Source organism: Gambusia affinis, linkage group LG20 (assembly GCF_019740435.1).
Source record: "Gambusia affinis linkage group LG20, SWU_Gaff_1.0, whole genome shotgun sequence".
Classification (NCBI taxonomy): Eukaryota; Metazoa; Chordata; class Actinopteri; order Cyprinodontiformes; family Poeciliidae; genus Gambusia; species Gambusia affinis.
Genome location: NC_057887.1, coordinates 22,478,037 through 22,493,298, shown reverse-complemented (window position 1 = coordinate 22,493,298; position 15,262 = coordinate 22,478,037). Strand labels below are relative to the sequence as shown.

Sequence of the window (15,262 nt, the reverse complement as noted above, 5' to 3'; positions counted from 1 at the left end):
AGAAAAAATATGTCTGTCTTTTAGAAAGTTTATGAAAATATCTGGTTTCTACAGAAGAGGATTAGACAAAATGAAAAACAAAATCTGTAAATTCTTCTCAGAATTCTGAATTTTTCTCAGAATTAAGACATTTTCTGATTTTTGAGCTCAGAAGAGTCTGAACCCTTAAAAAATGTCAGAATTCAATGAAAAGAAAAGTTGAATTCAAGTTGATTAAAATCTGATTCTCTAAAAATTAAATCTTGAAAAACTAAAATTTCCATGAACCAGTAAAACCGATTTGCCGCCCAGCCCTCCTCCAGACTAACGCTACCAAATGGGCGACCCTGTTGGTATCTTTGCTCCACTGAATTATGATTAATTGGATTCCCTCTGAATGTTTTATGTGAGGCAGCAGGACAGTAAACAAAGACGGGTCTGGTTGCGCAGATTAAGAGAGGAAGAGGTGGCGACGGCTGCATCTAATTTAAAACACACTGATGTCACAGAGATGACGAACCAAAGTGCCATCCTCCATGCCGGACAATAAGCAGGGAGGAAGCCTGACACCCAGAGCCGAACCACGAGGAGTCTGGGGTTGTTTATAGACGGGCAGATTTGTGTTCAGATTAATGACGTCGCATCAGAAACAACGGGAAAACATCAACACTCACAAGGATCTGGAAGCCGTAGTTCCTCTGGACGGGAAACTCTTTGACATCGTAACATGTGGAGAGGTCGATTTCGCCATCCAGCTCCGAGGCCTGAAAGAAAACAGGCCAAAATCAGGAGAGAATTAACATTTTCGGGCTTAAAGGGGCAGTGTCGTGTTTATTTTATAGCGCAATCAACAGCAGCTGCATTTCCTTTACAAATTAGTTCAAATCTTTGTCGATATTCTGCTAACGTTACCATTGCAGCGTTTCTATTAAACAAGAATTGAAATTAAAATCACACATGAATAAGTTTGATTATTAAAAACATGTTGCACTACTTCCTGTCGTCTTCTTCTTGGTTTCCACCAGTAGTAACATCTGGTTGTTGATCATGTGACTCGTGTGATGGGAAGAAAGTTTTTCATTACAGTTTTATAAAATAAACTAAATTTACCTAAATTTAATTGTGACTTTAATTGTGACTTAAAAGAAATTTGACTTCCTGATTTAACATTTTGAAATTGGGCCTCTGTCTCTTTAAGAAGCTCCTGCTCTCTCTGAAGCTCCGCCTCCAGGAAGTCGTCCCAACATGGCTCCTCTATTAACCCTTTAACATTTTTACCAGCGTTGTTCTGAGCAGCAGCTCCTATAATGAGTTCAGCAGCTGTTTGCTAACTGCTGCTGGCTAGTCTGAAGGAGCAGAGAGGGGGAGGAGCTTCACCTGGAAGGCGGGGCTAGGTCCTCCCAGGTTTTTGGTTGCCATGGAGATTGAAGGATTTCTCAAACATGCATGAAAGAATCAAATAAACACTTCATGTTTGTTTTTGATGAGGGAAAAACATTAAAACACGATTTAAAGCTTAAGAAAAAAAAAAAATTTTTTACATGACACTGCCTCTTTAATTCAGCTTTAAAGAACAAAACTCCTCACCTCCTCAGCAATCGAATCTTTGTAGAACCTCAGGTTCTGGTCTGTCAGCACAAACCAGTGTTTCTTCCACTAAATTGGAAAATAAAAGCCGGTCACATTAAATCAGTCAAGCATCAGAGAAGATTTAATCCTGCTGAGTCAAATTTACCACTCCGTCTTCATAAAGCTTCGTCATCCATCCTTTTTTAAAGTTCAGCAAATCTGGCTGCAGAAAAAACAAATTGATAATAATAATGACATTTATCATTTAATTAGAGATGCAGAAAAAGATTATTATATAGAAAATGACATTTCCAAATATTCATAATGCTCAAAAAATCTTTTTCCCTTTTCTAAATTATATTTTGAATAAGTCCATGATAACAACACTTTTTATTTAAGAAAAAAGTTTGTTTTTAAAATACAAAATAAAATACTTTACTGATCCCCAGGGGGAAAATGATTATTTGTTAGCAAACTACTCCATCCAGCATCAGTAAATACAAATATAACCGTGAGCAAAATAAAATTTATAAAAACTACTTACATTAAAGTGTGATATAAAATAAATAAATACATAAAATAAAATAGAAAGAAGCATACTCATAGAAATATGTACATTTACAATCAATAAATAAATCTATAAATGCTTTTTAAGATTTAAAAACACTCAGAATTTCATGAATGTGTTGATGTATTTAAGTTATTAAATAAATGTGTCATTCAGCACATTTATGCCGGTGTTTTAAAGAAGCAAACATTAAAGTCAACTCAGCATGATTTTCCTGTATTGGATCGGAATCCGCCGATACTCAACCACAGATATCAGTATCGGAAGAGAAAAAGTGAATCGGTTCATCTGTAAACAATCCCATTGAAATTAATGTTTAAACCAATATTTATAAGACGCACAGAAGGACAACTAGTCATGTTTTCTGACAGTCATTGGGTTGTTGTAAGTAGGAGATTTTTAAACCACATATTAGTTTAAAATAGATAAAAATCTATTTTTTTTCTTTTGTTAAACGTTTTTTGAGTGTTCTGAGTTTGATTCATATGGAACATAAAGGGCGTTCAAATAAATAAATATCTGAAACTGTTTGCTACCAAACAGAAAACCTGAGAATCAGATAAAGTTAAGTGTTTGCTCGTTAAGTTAGGAAGAGGAGCCTGGAGTGCAGACCGACTGGCGGGAACTGGACCGTCCCTGTGAAACACAAACTGCTGCATTAGAGCAACCTGCAGGCCGTTTATAAACGCCAAACTCAGAACGGTCGCCTAGAAATGTGCCGTGTAATCGGCGGCGGTACCTTGTTTTGGTTGAGTTTCATCAGGTGAGGATTCACCGCCTGGCACAGAGTCATTCTGATCGCCTTTAACTCATATGTTGACAATCTGTTTCTGTCTCTGCCACGCAACTCTGCCTGCTTCTGAGCTGGTTATTTATAATCGGCAGCAGTGGTGTATGCAGACATGTGCATGGGGGGAGCGGGAGGGTTTGGCAGCTGCAGCCAGGACACAGAAATCAACCACACACTGACGAGATTACCCCGAAACAGACCGCAGAGTCAGACTGGGAGTCACCGATGCAGATTTAATCAGACTCACAGCAAAAACACAAAATATTAACACGTGGTTTTGTTCTGGTTTCTTGTGCAAATATCTTAGTAAGCTTAAAATACGACAAAACTAACTTACCACTAACTTTTCAGCAAGATATCGGAGCTTGTTTTGATTAAATAATTTCTTAATATTGGTGAGAAACTTCTAGTTCTACTGGCGCCGTTACCTAGCAACGCCAGTCAAGCCCAGACCGTTACCTAGCAACCAAGTCCTAGCTCCACTGGCAGATTATTTCACTCGTAAGACATTTTTTTCCATGTTATAAGTGCAATAATATACCAGAGAAACCTGTGCATTTCTATCAATATGAAGAAATTATTGACTTAAACAAGCTTCTATATATTGTTAATTAGTTTTGTACAAATATATTTGTACTACAAACTGTACAAAAATACTTGGTAAAATTTTGTGTTTTTGCAGTGTTGATAGCTGCAGAAATGGTGTTTTTAATTTATTTTGTCCGGCGGGCGGATGGACGATGCTCAGTTGGTGGTTTCAGTCTCCACACTGACCGTCATTGATGACTCTGAAGCTCTGCGGTCCAGAGACTTTGCTCTTCTTAAGTTGAGGAAGTTGGAGCTGGAAACGTCCGGGGCCAAGCGGTCCTTCCCCGTGTCCAGTGACATCTCCTAAAATCACAAAACCATCAGAAACCGAAGAGGTCCGGCTTCACTTCAGCAGTAATGAACCATCAGGACAGCGGCGTACGTGTTTCCCATCCAGACACCGTCTCTCGCTCCGGCCTTGTCTCTGGTTCGCCGTCGTGTTAGTCGAGGTGTCATGGCCGCCGCCACTGCTTGTGTCCATACGCTCCACTGATTGGTTCTCCTCAAACCGGCCGATGATCTGAGATCTCCTACAAAAACAAACAAAAAACAAAACAAACAAACAAAACGCACTTCTCAGTCATTTCTTCAAAACTATGGAGCCCCCTAGTGGACATGGGGAACCATTTTCTTTACATTCCCTCACAATTAGTAAGTACACCCTGGTCTATTACAGAATACAATAGAATGTACTTTATTGATCCTCAATGGGAAATTGCTTATTTGTTGACAAGCTGATCCTATCAAAGGTGCTAATTATTAGTAAATAAAAATATAACAACAAGCAATACAAAATTTCTAAAAATATATATACAAGTGTGAGATTATAAGTTTTTAAATATGATTAAATATTAAATAATAAAATTAAATAACACCAATTAACTGTATAGCGTGTTAGAGATAACAAATGTCAATTTAAAACTGCACATTTAAAACCTTCCACATTTTTTCTACATTCACAACTCTTTGTTGAAAATGAATCTAACTTTGTGTTCATGTTTGTGTAAAGTTAAGATGGGACTGCACATAAAACTGTCATTACACAAAAACACAAAAATGGTAGAAATTCTCCCCATGTCCTCTAGGGGGCTCCATAAAAAAACAGATGCAAGTCAATAGAAATAAAAACACAGAATGCCAAAAATATCCACAATATGAAAGTTTTGATGAGTTAAAACCAGACTTAAGGAAAACTTTCAATGTTTTTCAATATTAATGTCCTTTTCTTGTTGAATTATGGTAATAACTCCACAAAGATGCACCTACAGCTGAACAGTGGTGTTAAATGATGAAAGAGGAAATAATTATTTCAAGAATGGCTCATTATACATATTGCCGAGACAGCAGCAATGAAAACGGTCAACGTTACCTGAAGGCACTGCAACTTGTAAGAGCAAATATCTTAGAAATGAGTAACTCAATCTGGAGAGGTTAAACTGAATGTACAAAGGAAATGAGGTGAAACGGTGTGAGTGTGCCCTCCCAGCTGGTGCAGAGATGAAATGAGAGAAAGCAGGAATCAGCGGTGACCAGCAGGGGGCAGCAGGGGGTGGAGGGGTTGGCTGGGCTTTAGCTCTGAGAAGCTCGGTTCACAAGCCCTGGAAAAGATCGAAACAACAAAAGAAACTAGCAAGGCGGCAGGAGCTAAAAGGTAGAAAGCACCAGAAAATGAGCATTTATCTCCCCAGAACCATCAGAGTGAACCCAGTGGTGAGCTACGGTAGCAAGCAGGAGCAAACAGAGCAGAAGAAGCCACAGAGTGGTGCTAAACTACTAAAAAGCTGAATGTTTACAGCATGGCAACAGCTACATGTAGCTATATATCAGTGGTGGGCACACTCTGCTAATGCGCTAATAGTAGAGCTAATTTTAACTTAAGTTTGTGGTTATAAAGTGCAAAATTTAGTAATTTATTTTTGAGTGGATATTATTTGTGTAGATGCCTTCTGATGAACATATTGATGAATAATTGGTTGTTGCTATGCAATGTAAGAAGGCAGACTTCAAAACAGCAGAGCTGATTTTTGAGTTGGAACTTTAGCTTACTTTGAAAATGTTTAGCACACCTAGCTTCCTCTAAATTATTTTCAATTAGTACATTAGATCTTTATATTCATGCTTTTATTTTGAAGTCTGTTCAGCAGTTCTGTTTCCTCATCTTCTCCTTTTCAATGCTGCTGAAAGTTACTTTTAAGTCAGTTTTTCTTGAGATTTGCACTAGAACAAAGATATATGGGAAGATTTGGATTTTATATTGTAATGGGAAAAATACAATTATAAATTTGATTAAGGACAATGTGAAATTCAATATAATTTTTTTTCCATTTCCACATTTTGTGGAGCTTCCACTTGGCTTCAGTTACCAAAACTAACGTTTTAGTTAGCAGTGCCCACCACAGCTATATAAAGCCTAAAGCTCTTAATATTCAGGTTAATGAATCTCCTGCAGCTAAAAGCATTTCTACAGTATGACCACATCATTTTGCATATTTCAAAAATAAACTAATTTAATAAAAATACACAAAATCTAATTCTCTGCTAAAACGTTTTGGCCCCAGAATGAGGTGTGTTTTTTTGTTGTCAGGAAATTGGTTCATTTTGCAAAAGTGCAGTGGAGTTCGGTCCGACGCGATATCAGAAGTTATTGTTTAAAACGATAATATTGTTATTTTGAGACCATTTTCTAGTAATAAAATTGGCGTAATTCAACATTTTCAAAGTGAAATTAACTTTAAATTCTAACAAACATTTAACACTGGAAAACATTTTAAATATTCAAAATAAAGAAACAAAACAACAGAAACAACAAATAAAATTAATTTAAATTCTCTGTCAACAAAATTGTCCTTAAAAAAAAATAAGCTAGTTGAGACCAAAACACCAGAATGAAAACTTTTATCCAGCTGTCTGCAGAAAAACAATAAATGGACATTATTGAGTTTGTTTTAATTTATTGTGTGATTGATTGACTTATTGATTATTGCTGGATGTCGCCACTGGAGGAAACCTTGAAGAAGACGACAGGAAGTGGTTGCAGGATGTTTTTTAATATCTTATTGCATGAACAAACTTATTTAAATTTAATTTGTTTAATGGAAACACCTCGAGTGAAATTGTGATTATTTTTACATTAGCAGAGAATCGACAAAGTTTTGTAATAAAATCTACTTTATTTATAAGGCACCTTTCAGGCATTGCTTGCACAAGGAAGTTAAAAACAAACAGAGTTTGAAAAATACTTCAAACCGATAAAGTAAGAGGAGGAGGTTTATTCTCACCTGCGCTCCTCCCCAAACAGCCGCACCACCTCCTCCCTGCCGGGGCTGCGGGTCCGCTCCCTCAGCTCCTGCCGCCTCTTCTCGGAGCGGAAGGCTTCCTTGTAGCTCAGGATGCGGGCGCGGGGAACGTCGGACAGCGCCGTGTACTCCCTGCCCGACCGGCCGGCCCGCCCGGCGACGCGCGCGGTTCCTCCGACCCAGGTGGGCGACGCCCGGCTGCTGGGCTCGGAGTCCAGGGAGCTCTGGGAGGAGCTGATGGTGGAGTAGCTCGGAGAAACCAGAGCTTTGGGGGAGGGGAGGGGGTCCGGGGAGCGCTGGGGGGCGGGGAGGTCCGGTTCGTACCTGGAAGCTCCTAAAGAGGAGGACGACGCCGAGGAGGAGAGGGGCAGATGCTGAGGAGGCGCCGGGTTCGGTTCCGACTTGGTCTTCTCCAGGGAAAAGTATCCGCTCTCCACTCGGACTTTCCGGCCTGAGCTGACGGCGCCGCCGTCTGAAACGCAGGAACACGTCAAATCAAACATCCTGTCTGCAAACGGCAGGAGATACTTATTTCAACAACTCACAAACATTCATGAGTTTTACTGGGATTTCAACACAAAGTAAAGATCATACAGAAACTCTACAATGAAGAAAAACAAAGCATGATTTGAAACTTTATTACAATCAAAAATCTGGAAAGTTTGTAGTTGTAACACGAGAAAATCTGGAATATTTGAGCAGGAATGAAAACCTTTTCCAGGCTCCGTTTCATTTCTCATCATTATTTTCTGGTAGTTCTAATAAGATCATCCAGGCTGGGTCACGGTAACCTGAAGGTGATGTAGAGAACCACCTGATTTAATCTGGTAACCGGACCCTGGCGGTTTCCTCACCGTCTCGCGTGGCGGCGGCGGCGTCCGGCTGGCTCTGGCCCAGCTGGCTGAGGCAGGACGCGCTGCGGCTGCAGGGGATGGCGGCGCGGCTCCAGCGGCTCTGCTCCTGCCACAGGGTGGCGCGGCTGGTGGGGATCTGCTCGGCGTCGGCCATGTTGCCGCTGGTCACCGTGACCTTGGCCGGCCCCGGCTCCTGGGGCGCAGGGCGAGGCGGGGGGCGGAGGGAGGAGAGGACACAACGGGAGGTAAGGTCACAGATCGACTACAAGAGGAGCGCAAAGGAACAAAGGAAGACATGAAAGTTACATTTTTCTTTCAGTTACACACTTCTTGAGAAGCTTGTAAGGTTTCCAGGTGTGGTGGACTGAAGCCAACAGTAAGGCTGGCCGATCAATCCATCTTATTGATCAATCATTTGGTTTTTGGAAAATCTGGATTTTCTTTCACCATTATGCTCTGAGTGATGTCATCACGCCAAGAGTGGCCATCTTGTTTTTCTCTTAATGATAAGTCTTAAAATTACAAGAAAAAGGGGCGGCCATCTTGTTTTACGGCTTCTGTTTATTCGAACTTTGAATTCAGATTAATTTTGTGGAACTTTTTTTATTTTTTTGAAGAAAATTTTGGAGAAGAATCCAAAAATTTCTGATTTTTTTTCTAGCAAATTTTCAAGTTTTCAAACTCAGAAATTTCCATGTTTTTTTGTGTTTTTTATAGAAAATTTCTGCTAGTAAATGCAAAATTTCAAAGTTTTCAAACTCAAAAATGTTCAGAATTTTTTCAAGACATTTATTTATATTAATTTCATAACTTCTGAGTTTTTCTCAAATTTCCATGTTTTTTCTAAAAGTTTTCTGAGAGTAATTCCAAAATTTCTAATGTTTTTCTAGCAGATTATTTTAACAGCAGTTATAACCGAGGCAGTAAAAATATTTAGAATCTATTTATTTAATTTAAAAGGTTGAAAGCGGAGTGTAAACGGAAATGTTTTCCAGTCAGAGCAGACGTTAGCCCTCAGGTCGACATTTTCAACAGCGCTAAGCACGTGTCGCTGCGAACATATATAAACACGGGAGGGGAGCTCTGAGTGGAAAAGTGGTGTTGACACAGTGAGGTGTGGAGAATATAAACCTCAACTCAAAGCTAAATATCCACCAGCGACAGTCTGTCATATCATCACACAGCGAAGGAGACGATGACAGAAACTGACGGCAGACAAGCGGTGGAGCCGGTTTAGATGAACCTGAACCTAATTATAGTTATATAATGGTGCAAAAAACAACATGAATCAAACATCAGCCAAGTTTATAAACGAGTTTGTAGATTAAAAGACTGAGAGCAAACATTTAAGCCAAGGGAAATTAATATCTGACTAAAATTAGCTAATAATCTTAACAGGGTTTCTGAAGGTTTTTCCAGCTCAAATTTAAGGATTTTAAAGACGTTTTAAGATGGTTGTGAATAAAATTTAAGTCTTGCATCACAACAGAAATGTACGAAAGAAAACCGCTTATTTTATATGGTAGAAATGTTTAGTTTTTTTTTTACAGGATGAAGTGAGCCAGTGGCAAAGATGAACTGATACTGATAGACGTAGAAAAGCTTGCTAGTGAAGGATGTTAGCAGCTAATTAGCACGACGATGTCTGAAATGTTTGAACGACTAACAAAATGTCCCGCAAGAGAAACAAACTGCATAAGATACATGAGAGCAAATAGTCACAGCAAAATTTAACACCTATGATTAACAGATTTAAGGCCAACTTACATTTTTTTATTTAGTTTGGAAAATGTTTTTTTTTTTACATAATTTTCTGCAAATATAATTATCCCATAGAAGAAAATGTATTCATCCTTTTTGTTTTTTTAACACCAAAAAGAGAAATGAAATGGTTAAAATAAAAATGATCAACTGCAGAAATCCTTAAATTTACAGTTAAAAATTAGATTTGGAACTAAAAATATTCTGGAAATATTTGAAAGATGCAGAAGCAGAAAAAAACCCAAAAACATTTACAGATAATTATTTAAGATTTTTACGTCTTCAGCTGCAGCATAAATTTGTTTTTGTTCACCAGTAAATTAACTGGGATTTCTTCCAGTGAGGCAGAGTGGATAAAAACATGGTGGACTGTAAGAGTAAATAAGAAACTGAAACATGCAGAGGAGAGAGTTTGTGTTGGAAGGGATGTGTTGGATTAAAAAAGATTGACGACGGGGTCACAATGGGAAAATGAGCAAAACGAGGTCAGGGCGCCGTCATTACAGGAACCAGAAACAAACTTTACACAGATTTGTCTTTGCCAAACGCAGTTCTGGCCTGCGGTGGGTGGTCTGCGGTTATATTCCTGTATCATATGTCTATGTTTAGCAGGAGAGCGTTTTATGTAATGGAATCTAATGGAGACCTGCGAGTTTCTTACAAGGGGAAAATCCAGCTGCAGCCGTTGTGAGCGAGCCAAGGTTTTATCCAGTCAACACCTGCATGCTAACGGGCCGCGGCGTCCAGAACCGCTAATCCCATCGGGGTCAGAGAGACGCGGCTAACTTTAGCACAACGGGACGGAGATCAGGCGGTTAATACGGAGGCCTGCTGGGGTCAATATGTAGAGAGAGTCAAAAATAAAAAAACGGAAAAATTTCTGCCAATAAACTCAAATATTAGAGAAAAAAAATAGAATTTTCTGAGTTCGGACTATAGAGACTCAGTAAACTTGATGTTTTTCAAGAAAGTTTCTGAGATTAATCTCAAAATTTTAGAATTTTTTTTCTACCAATTTTTTGATTTGTCAGTTAAAAATTTCTTGTTTTAGGAATTTGTTCCTTTATCTGCAATGAACCTCCTATGCTGCCTTAGTTACTTTCTGTACAATTGTTGTTTTTATCTCTTCAAATATATACCAAGTAGAAAATATTTTATAAAGCAGGAAAATGTTTTATAGAAAAAGGAATCTTTAATCATTATTAATTTATTAAGAGGGTTGGTTTTCCAAAGCTTTTTTGGGTTTATTGTTGATAAAAAATGTCAAATCTCAATATTTCCAAGAATTATTTTATTGATTTAATTAAGTAACTACTAGAATAATCCCTGACATTGACCATTTTATAGTTTGATTTTCACCAAAAGGAGAGCCAAAACGGATCTAAAATGGAGGATTATGTAACACTGAAAAAACAAAAGTAAAGGTTGAAAAAAAATGTTTTTCTTCTTTGAACTCGGCGGCTCGGTTCTCTCAGGCGAGTGAGAAAACGGCGGCCATCAGATGCGAGTCCGTACCTGGTGAGTGGGAGGATCAACTTTGCGTTTTTTCTTCTGGTTCTGCTTGTTGGTCCTGGGATAAACGGTCAGCGCCTCCTGCCACCTGACGGAGCCAGAAACACTCTGCTGTTACAGGCGCCGCCCTTCACACACACACACACACCCAGAGACACACACACACACAGAGACACACACACACACACACACACACGCACTGCAACTGGACTGATTTCACACACACAAGCTTAGTTTCCTCAAAAACAAACTGTTGAATCCTTTGGCACCACACCGATTAATGCATTTAAAATACAAATAAAACATTATCTAGCAGGAAAGCGATGATTTAATATTTAATAACATTTTATTTTGTAGCTTTTAAACAATACAGAAGAAAATGTAATCAACTTATCTCCTAAAAATGTCTTAAGGCATTTGTTGTTTCTATTTCTTCAATAATGTACTAAATAGGTAATATTTTATTTTAAAAAAGTCGTCTAATTTTGCAGAAAAAAAGAAGCTATAAATTATTGATTCAGAATATTAACAGGGTTATACATGGAAGTAAATATTTCCAAAAGCTGTTTTGGCTTTATTGTCTGTTTGTTTTTGTTGTTTTTTTACATTTGGCAACCAAGGTTGCTGGTTTTAGCAAAATGTAATCAATAAAACCAGAAAAACTGTTAACTAAAGAAAAATACTTTGTCTTATACCTAAATAAGAAAATGCTTAAGAAAATGCAAACTGTATTTTCTTATTTTATCTTTCATTTTCTTGTTTTTCACAACTCTGGCTGCAGTGTCAGCCGTCGGCTCAGTCTGGGCTACAAACATACACTCATTAAATTTAGCATGAAAAATGTTTTAGTTAAATATTCCTGTTTGAAATTAGAGTTTACAGTTTAAAAAGCTTCTGGATGTTACTGAGTTTAGTCTAAAAATGCAGATTTGAGTGAATCATTTGCACTTTTTCTTTCATATTTGATCAAATGTTACAAACTAAGTTAATAAACGGAACCAGGAAATGATTTTAAGACTTAAAACAACAACAGAAAGCTGAAACAAATCAGATTTATGTTGTTTTTAATCTGAATAAAAAATTATATTCTCTCTAATCTACACCAACCAAATTATTATTAATCATTTGGTTTTAATCACATCTATTGATCTGATCGATATTTTGATATTTTGTTTATTTCCAGTTCTATTTCATTATATTCAACATTTTCTTCATAAATATTTAAGTACCAAGGGATTCATTTTATCACTGAAGGTGAATATATGCACATTTTCTTTCATGCTTGAAGGTGCAAATCTTTGTTTTTCTCTTGTTTTACAGAATGCAGTAAAAGTTTATCGTTAAAAGAATGTTCGAAAATTAGCATTTACTGCAATAACTTTCTAAAAAGAACATTTTCAGTGTATAAACTGTGCAGTCAATGATTCTTAGCAAACAGAAACTGTGAGGGAATCCAGCAAAATGATTATTTTTGTTGCACTTTTTAAATCTTGGCATTGAAATAAAAAAAACATTTTATGGTGAAGATTAACTGGGTTTAATTGGATTCAGCAAAACATTGAGCTTGAACTGGATGAATCATTAAAGTGTCACAGCCATTTCTAATTAAATCATGTGATGAACAAGGAGCTAAAAAAATCACTAAAATGTCTTAATCAAATGGAGCAAAATCACATAATTTATTCAAAATAACTAATGTTAATTCTTTTTTTCCACTTCGTCGCTCTTTAATTGTTCAAAAACTTAAACTATAATCACATCAGTTGTTATTTAATAGAGGCGTTTACAGTGAAAGTATGAGGAAACTGGTAAATAAACACGATTTACACCATCAGTTGCTCCAGTAACGACACATGGAGGCCAGATGAGGCAGAGTGGGAGGTGTTGGTGGTGGAGCAGGTAGCGATGTGAAGAGTGGGTGTAGTGAGTCACATTTCTCCAAGAATACCCGCACAGAGCGAGCAGCGAAGACAGGAGGAAACAAAGACAGGAGCCAAATTATGGAGATTAAAGCTTGAGAGTTGAGATTAAAATTTGAGAGTTGAGATTAAAGGTTGAGAGTTGAGATTAAAACTTGAGAGTTGAGATTAAAACTTGAGAGTTGAGATTAAAACTTGAGAGTTGAGATTAAAGGTTGAGAGTTGAGATTAAAGCTTGAGAGTTGAGATTAAAGCTTGAGAGTTGAGATTAAAGCTTGAGAGTTGAGATTAAAACTTGAGAGTTGAGATTAAAGGTTGAGAGTTGAGATTAAAATTTGAGAGTTGAGATTAAATCTTGAGAGTTGAGATTAAATCTTGAGAGTTGAGATTAGAGGTTGAGAGTTGAGATTAGAGGTTGAGAGTTGAGATTAAAATTTGAGAGTTGAGATTAAATCCTGAGAGTTTAGATTAAATCCTGAGAGTTGAGATTAAATCTTGAGAGTTGAGATTAAAGGTTGAGAGTTGAGATTAAAGGTTGAGAGTTGAGATTAAATCTTGAGAGTTTAGATTAAATCCTGAGAGTTGAGATTAAATCCTGAGAGTTGAGATTAAATCCTGAGAGTTTAGATTAAATCCTGAGAGTTGAGATTAAATCTTGAGAGTTGAGATTAAAGGTTGAGAGTTGAGATTAAAGCTTGAGAGTTGAGATTAAAGTTTGAGAGTTGAGATTAAAGGTTGAGAGTTGAGATTAAAGCTTGAGAGTTGAGATTAAATCTTGAGAGTTGAGATTAAATCTTGAGAGTTGAGATTAGAGGTTGAGAGTTGAGATTAAAATTTGAGAGTTGAGATTAAATCCTGAGAGTTTAGATTAAATCCTGAGAGTTTAGATTAAATCCTGAGAGTTGAGATTAAATCTTGAGAGTTGAGATTAAATCTTGAGAGTTGAGATTAAATCTTGAGAGTTGAGATTAAAGCTTGAGAGTTGAGATTAAATCTTGAGAGTTGAGATTAAAGCTTGAGAGTTGAGATTAAAGGTTGAGAGTTGAGATTAAAGCTTGAGAGTTGAGATTAAAGCTTGAGAGTTGAGATTAAAACTTGAGAGTTGAGATTAAAGGTTGAGAGTTGAGATTAAAGCTTGAGAGTTGAGATTAAAGCTTGAGAGTTGAGATTAAAGCTTGAGAGTTGAGATTAAAGGTTGAGAGTTGAGATTAAAGCTTGAGAGTTGAGATTAAAACTTGAGAGTTGAGATTAAAACTTGAGAGTTGAGATTAAAATTTGAGAGTTGAGATTAAATCCTGAGAGTTTAGATTAAATCCTGAGAGTTTAGATTAAATCCTGAGAGTTTAGATTAAATCCTGAGAGTTGAGATTAAATCTTGAGAGTTGAGATTAAAGCTTGAGAGTTGAGATTAAAGCTTGAGAGTTGAGATTAAAGCTTGAGAGTTGAGATTAAAGCTTGAGAGTTGAGATTAAAACTTGAGAGTTGAGATTAAAGGTTGAGAGTTGAGATTAAAGCTTGAGAGTTGAGATTAAAACTTGAGAGTTGAGATTAAAGGTTGAGAGTTGAGATTAAAATTTGAGAGTTGAGATTAAATCCTGAGAGTTTAGATTAAATCCTGAGAGTTTAGATTAAATCCTGAGAGTTGAGATTAAATCTTGAGAGTTGAGATTAAATCTTGAGAGTTGAGATTAAATCTTGAGAGTTGAGATTAAATCTTGAGAGTTGAGATTAAAGGTTGAGAGTTGAGATTAAATCTTGAGAGTTGAGATTAAAGGTTGAGGGTTGAGATTAAATCCTGAGATTAAATCTTGAGTTTATTGAGATTAAAAAAAGAGTTGAGATTAAATCCTGAGAAGATTAAATCCTGAGAGTTGAGATTAAATCCTGAGAGTTTAGATTAAATCCTGTCATAAATCTGAGAGTTGAGATTAATATTTCTAAATTGAGATTAATTAAACACTTTGATTTTATTGAGATTAAAAAATCGTTGAGAGTTGAGATTAAAGCTTGAGAGTTGAGATTAAAGGTTGAGAGTTGAGATTAAAGGTTGAGAGTTGAGATTAAAGCTTGAGAGTTGAGATTAAAGGTTGAGAGTTGAGATTAAAGCTTGAGAGTTGAGATTAAAGCTTGAGAGTTGAGATTAAAGGTTGAGAGTTGAGATTAAAGGTTGAGAGTTGAGATTAAAACTTGAGAGTTGAGATTAAATCTTGAGAGTTGAGATTAGAGGTTGAGAGTTGAGATTAAAATTTGAGAGTTGAGATTAAATCCTGAGAGTTTAGATTAAATCCTGAGAGTTGAGATTAAATCTTGAGAGTTGAGATTAAATCTTGAGAGTTGAGATTAAAGCTTGAGAGTTGAGATTAAATCTTGAGAGTTGAGATTAAAGGTTGAGAGTTGAGATTAAATCTTGAGAGTTGAGATTAAAG

At 36.8% G+C, this 15,262-nt stretch overlaps 1 protein-coding gene across 5 annotated transcripts in view; it reads right to left on the bottom strand.

Moving 5' to 3' along the window:
• The window catches only part of si:ch73-103b11.2 (plectin), a 30,115-nt gene extending 17,365 nt beyond the window's left edge, over positions 1-12,750 (bottom strand). For 3 of the 5 annotated variants that reach the window (XM_044101609.1, XM_044101608.1, XM_044101610.1), the window contains exons 1-9: positions 12,745-12,750; positions 10,921-11,005; positions 7,645-7,837; positions 6,773-7,262; positions 3,877-4,024; positions 3,681-3,797; positions 1,715-1,771; positions 1,567-1,635; positions 654-743 (exon numbers count right to left, since the gene is read on the bottom strand). In XM_044101609.1, the coding sequence (XP_043957544.1) occupies positions 654-743; positions 1,567-1,635; positions 1,715-1,771; positions 3,681-3,797; positions 3,877-4,024; positions 6,773-7,262; positions 7,645-7,837; positions 10,921-11,005; positions 12,745-12,749 (1,254 nt within the window). In that variant the 5' untranslated portion in view covers position 12,750. Of the gene's footprint in view, positions 1-653; positions 744-1,566; positions 1,636-1,714; positions 1,772-3,680; positions 3,798-3,876; positions 4,025-6,772; positions 7,263-7,644; positions 7,907-10,920; positions 11,006-12,744 lie in introns of those variants that run through there. The other 2 variants (XM_044101612.1, XM_044101611.1) reach the window with 2 other exon arrangements.
• Positions 12,751-15,262: the final 2,512 nt, after the last annotated feature.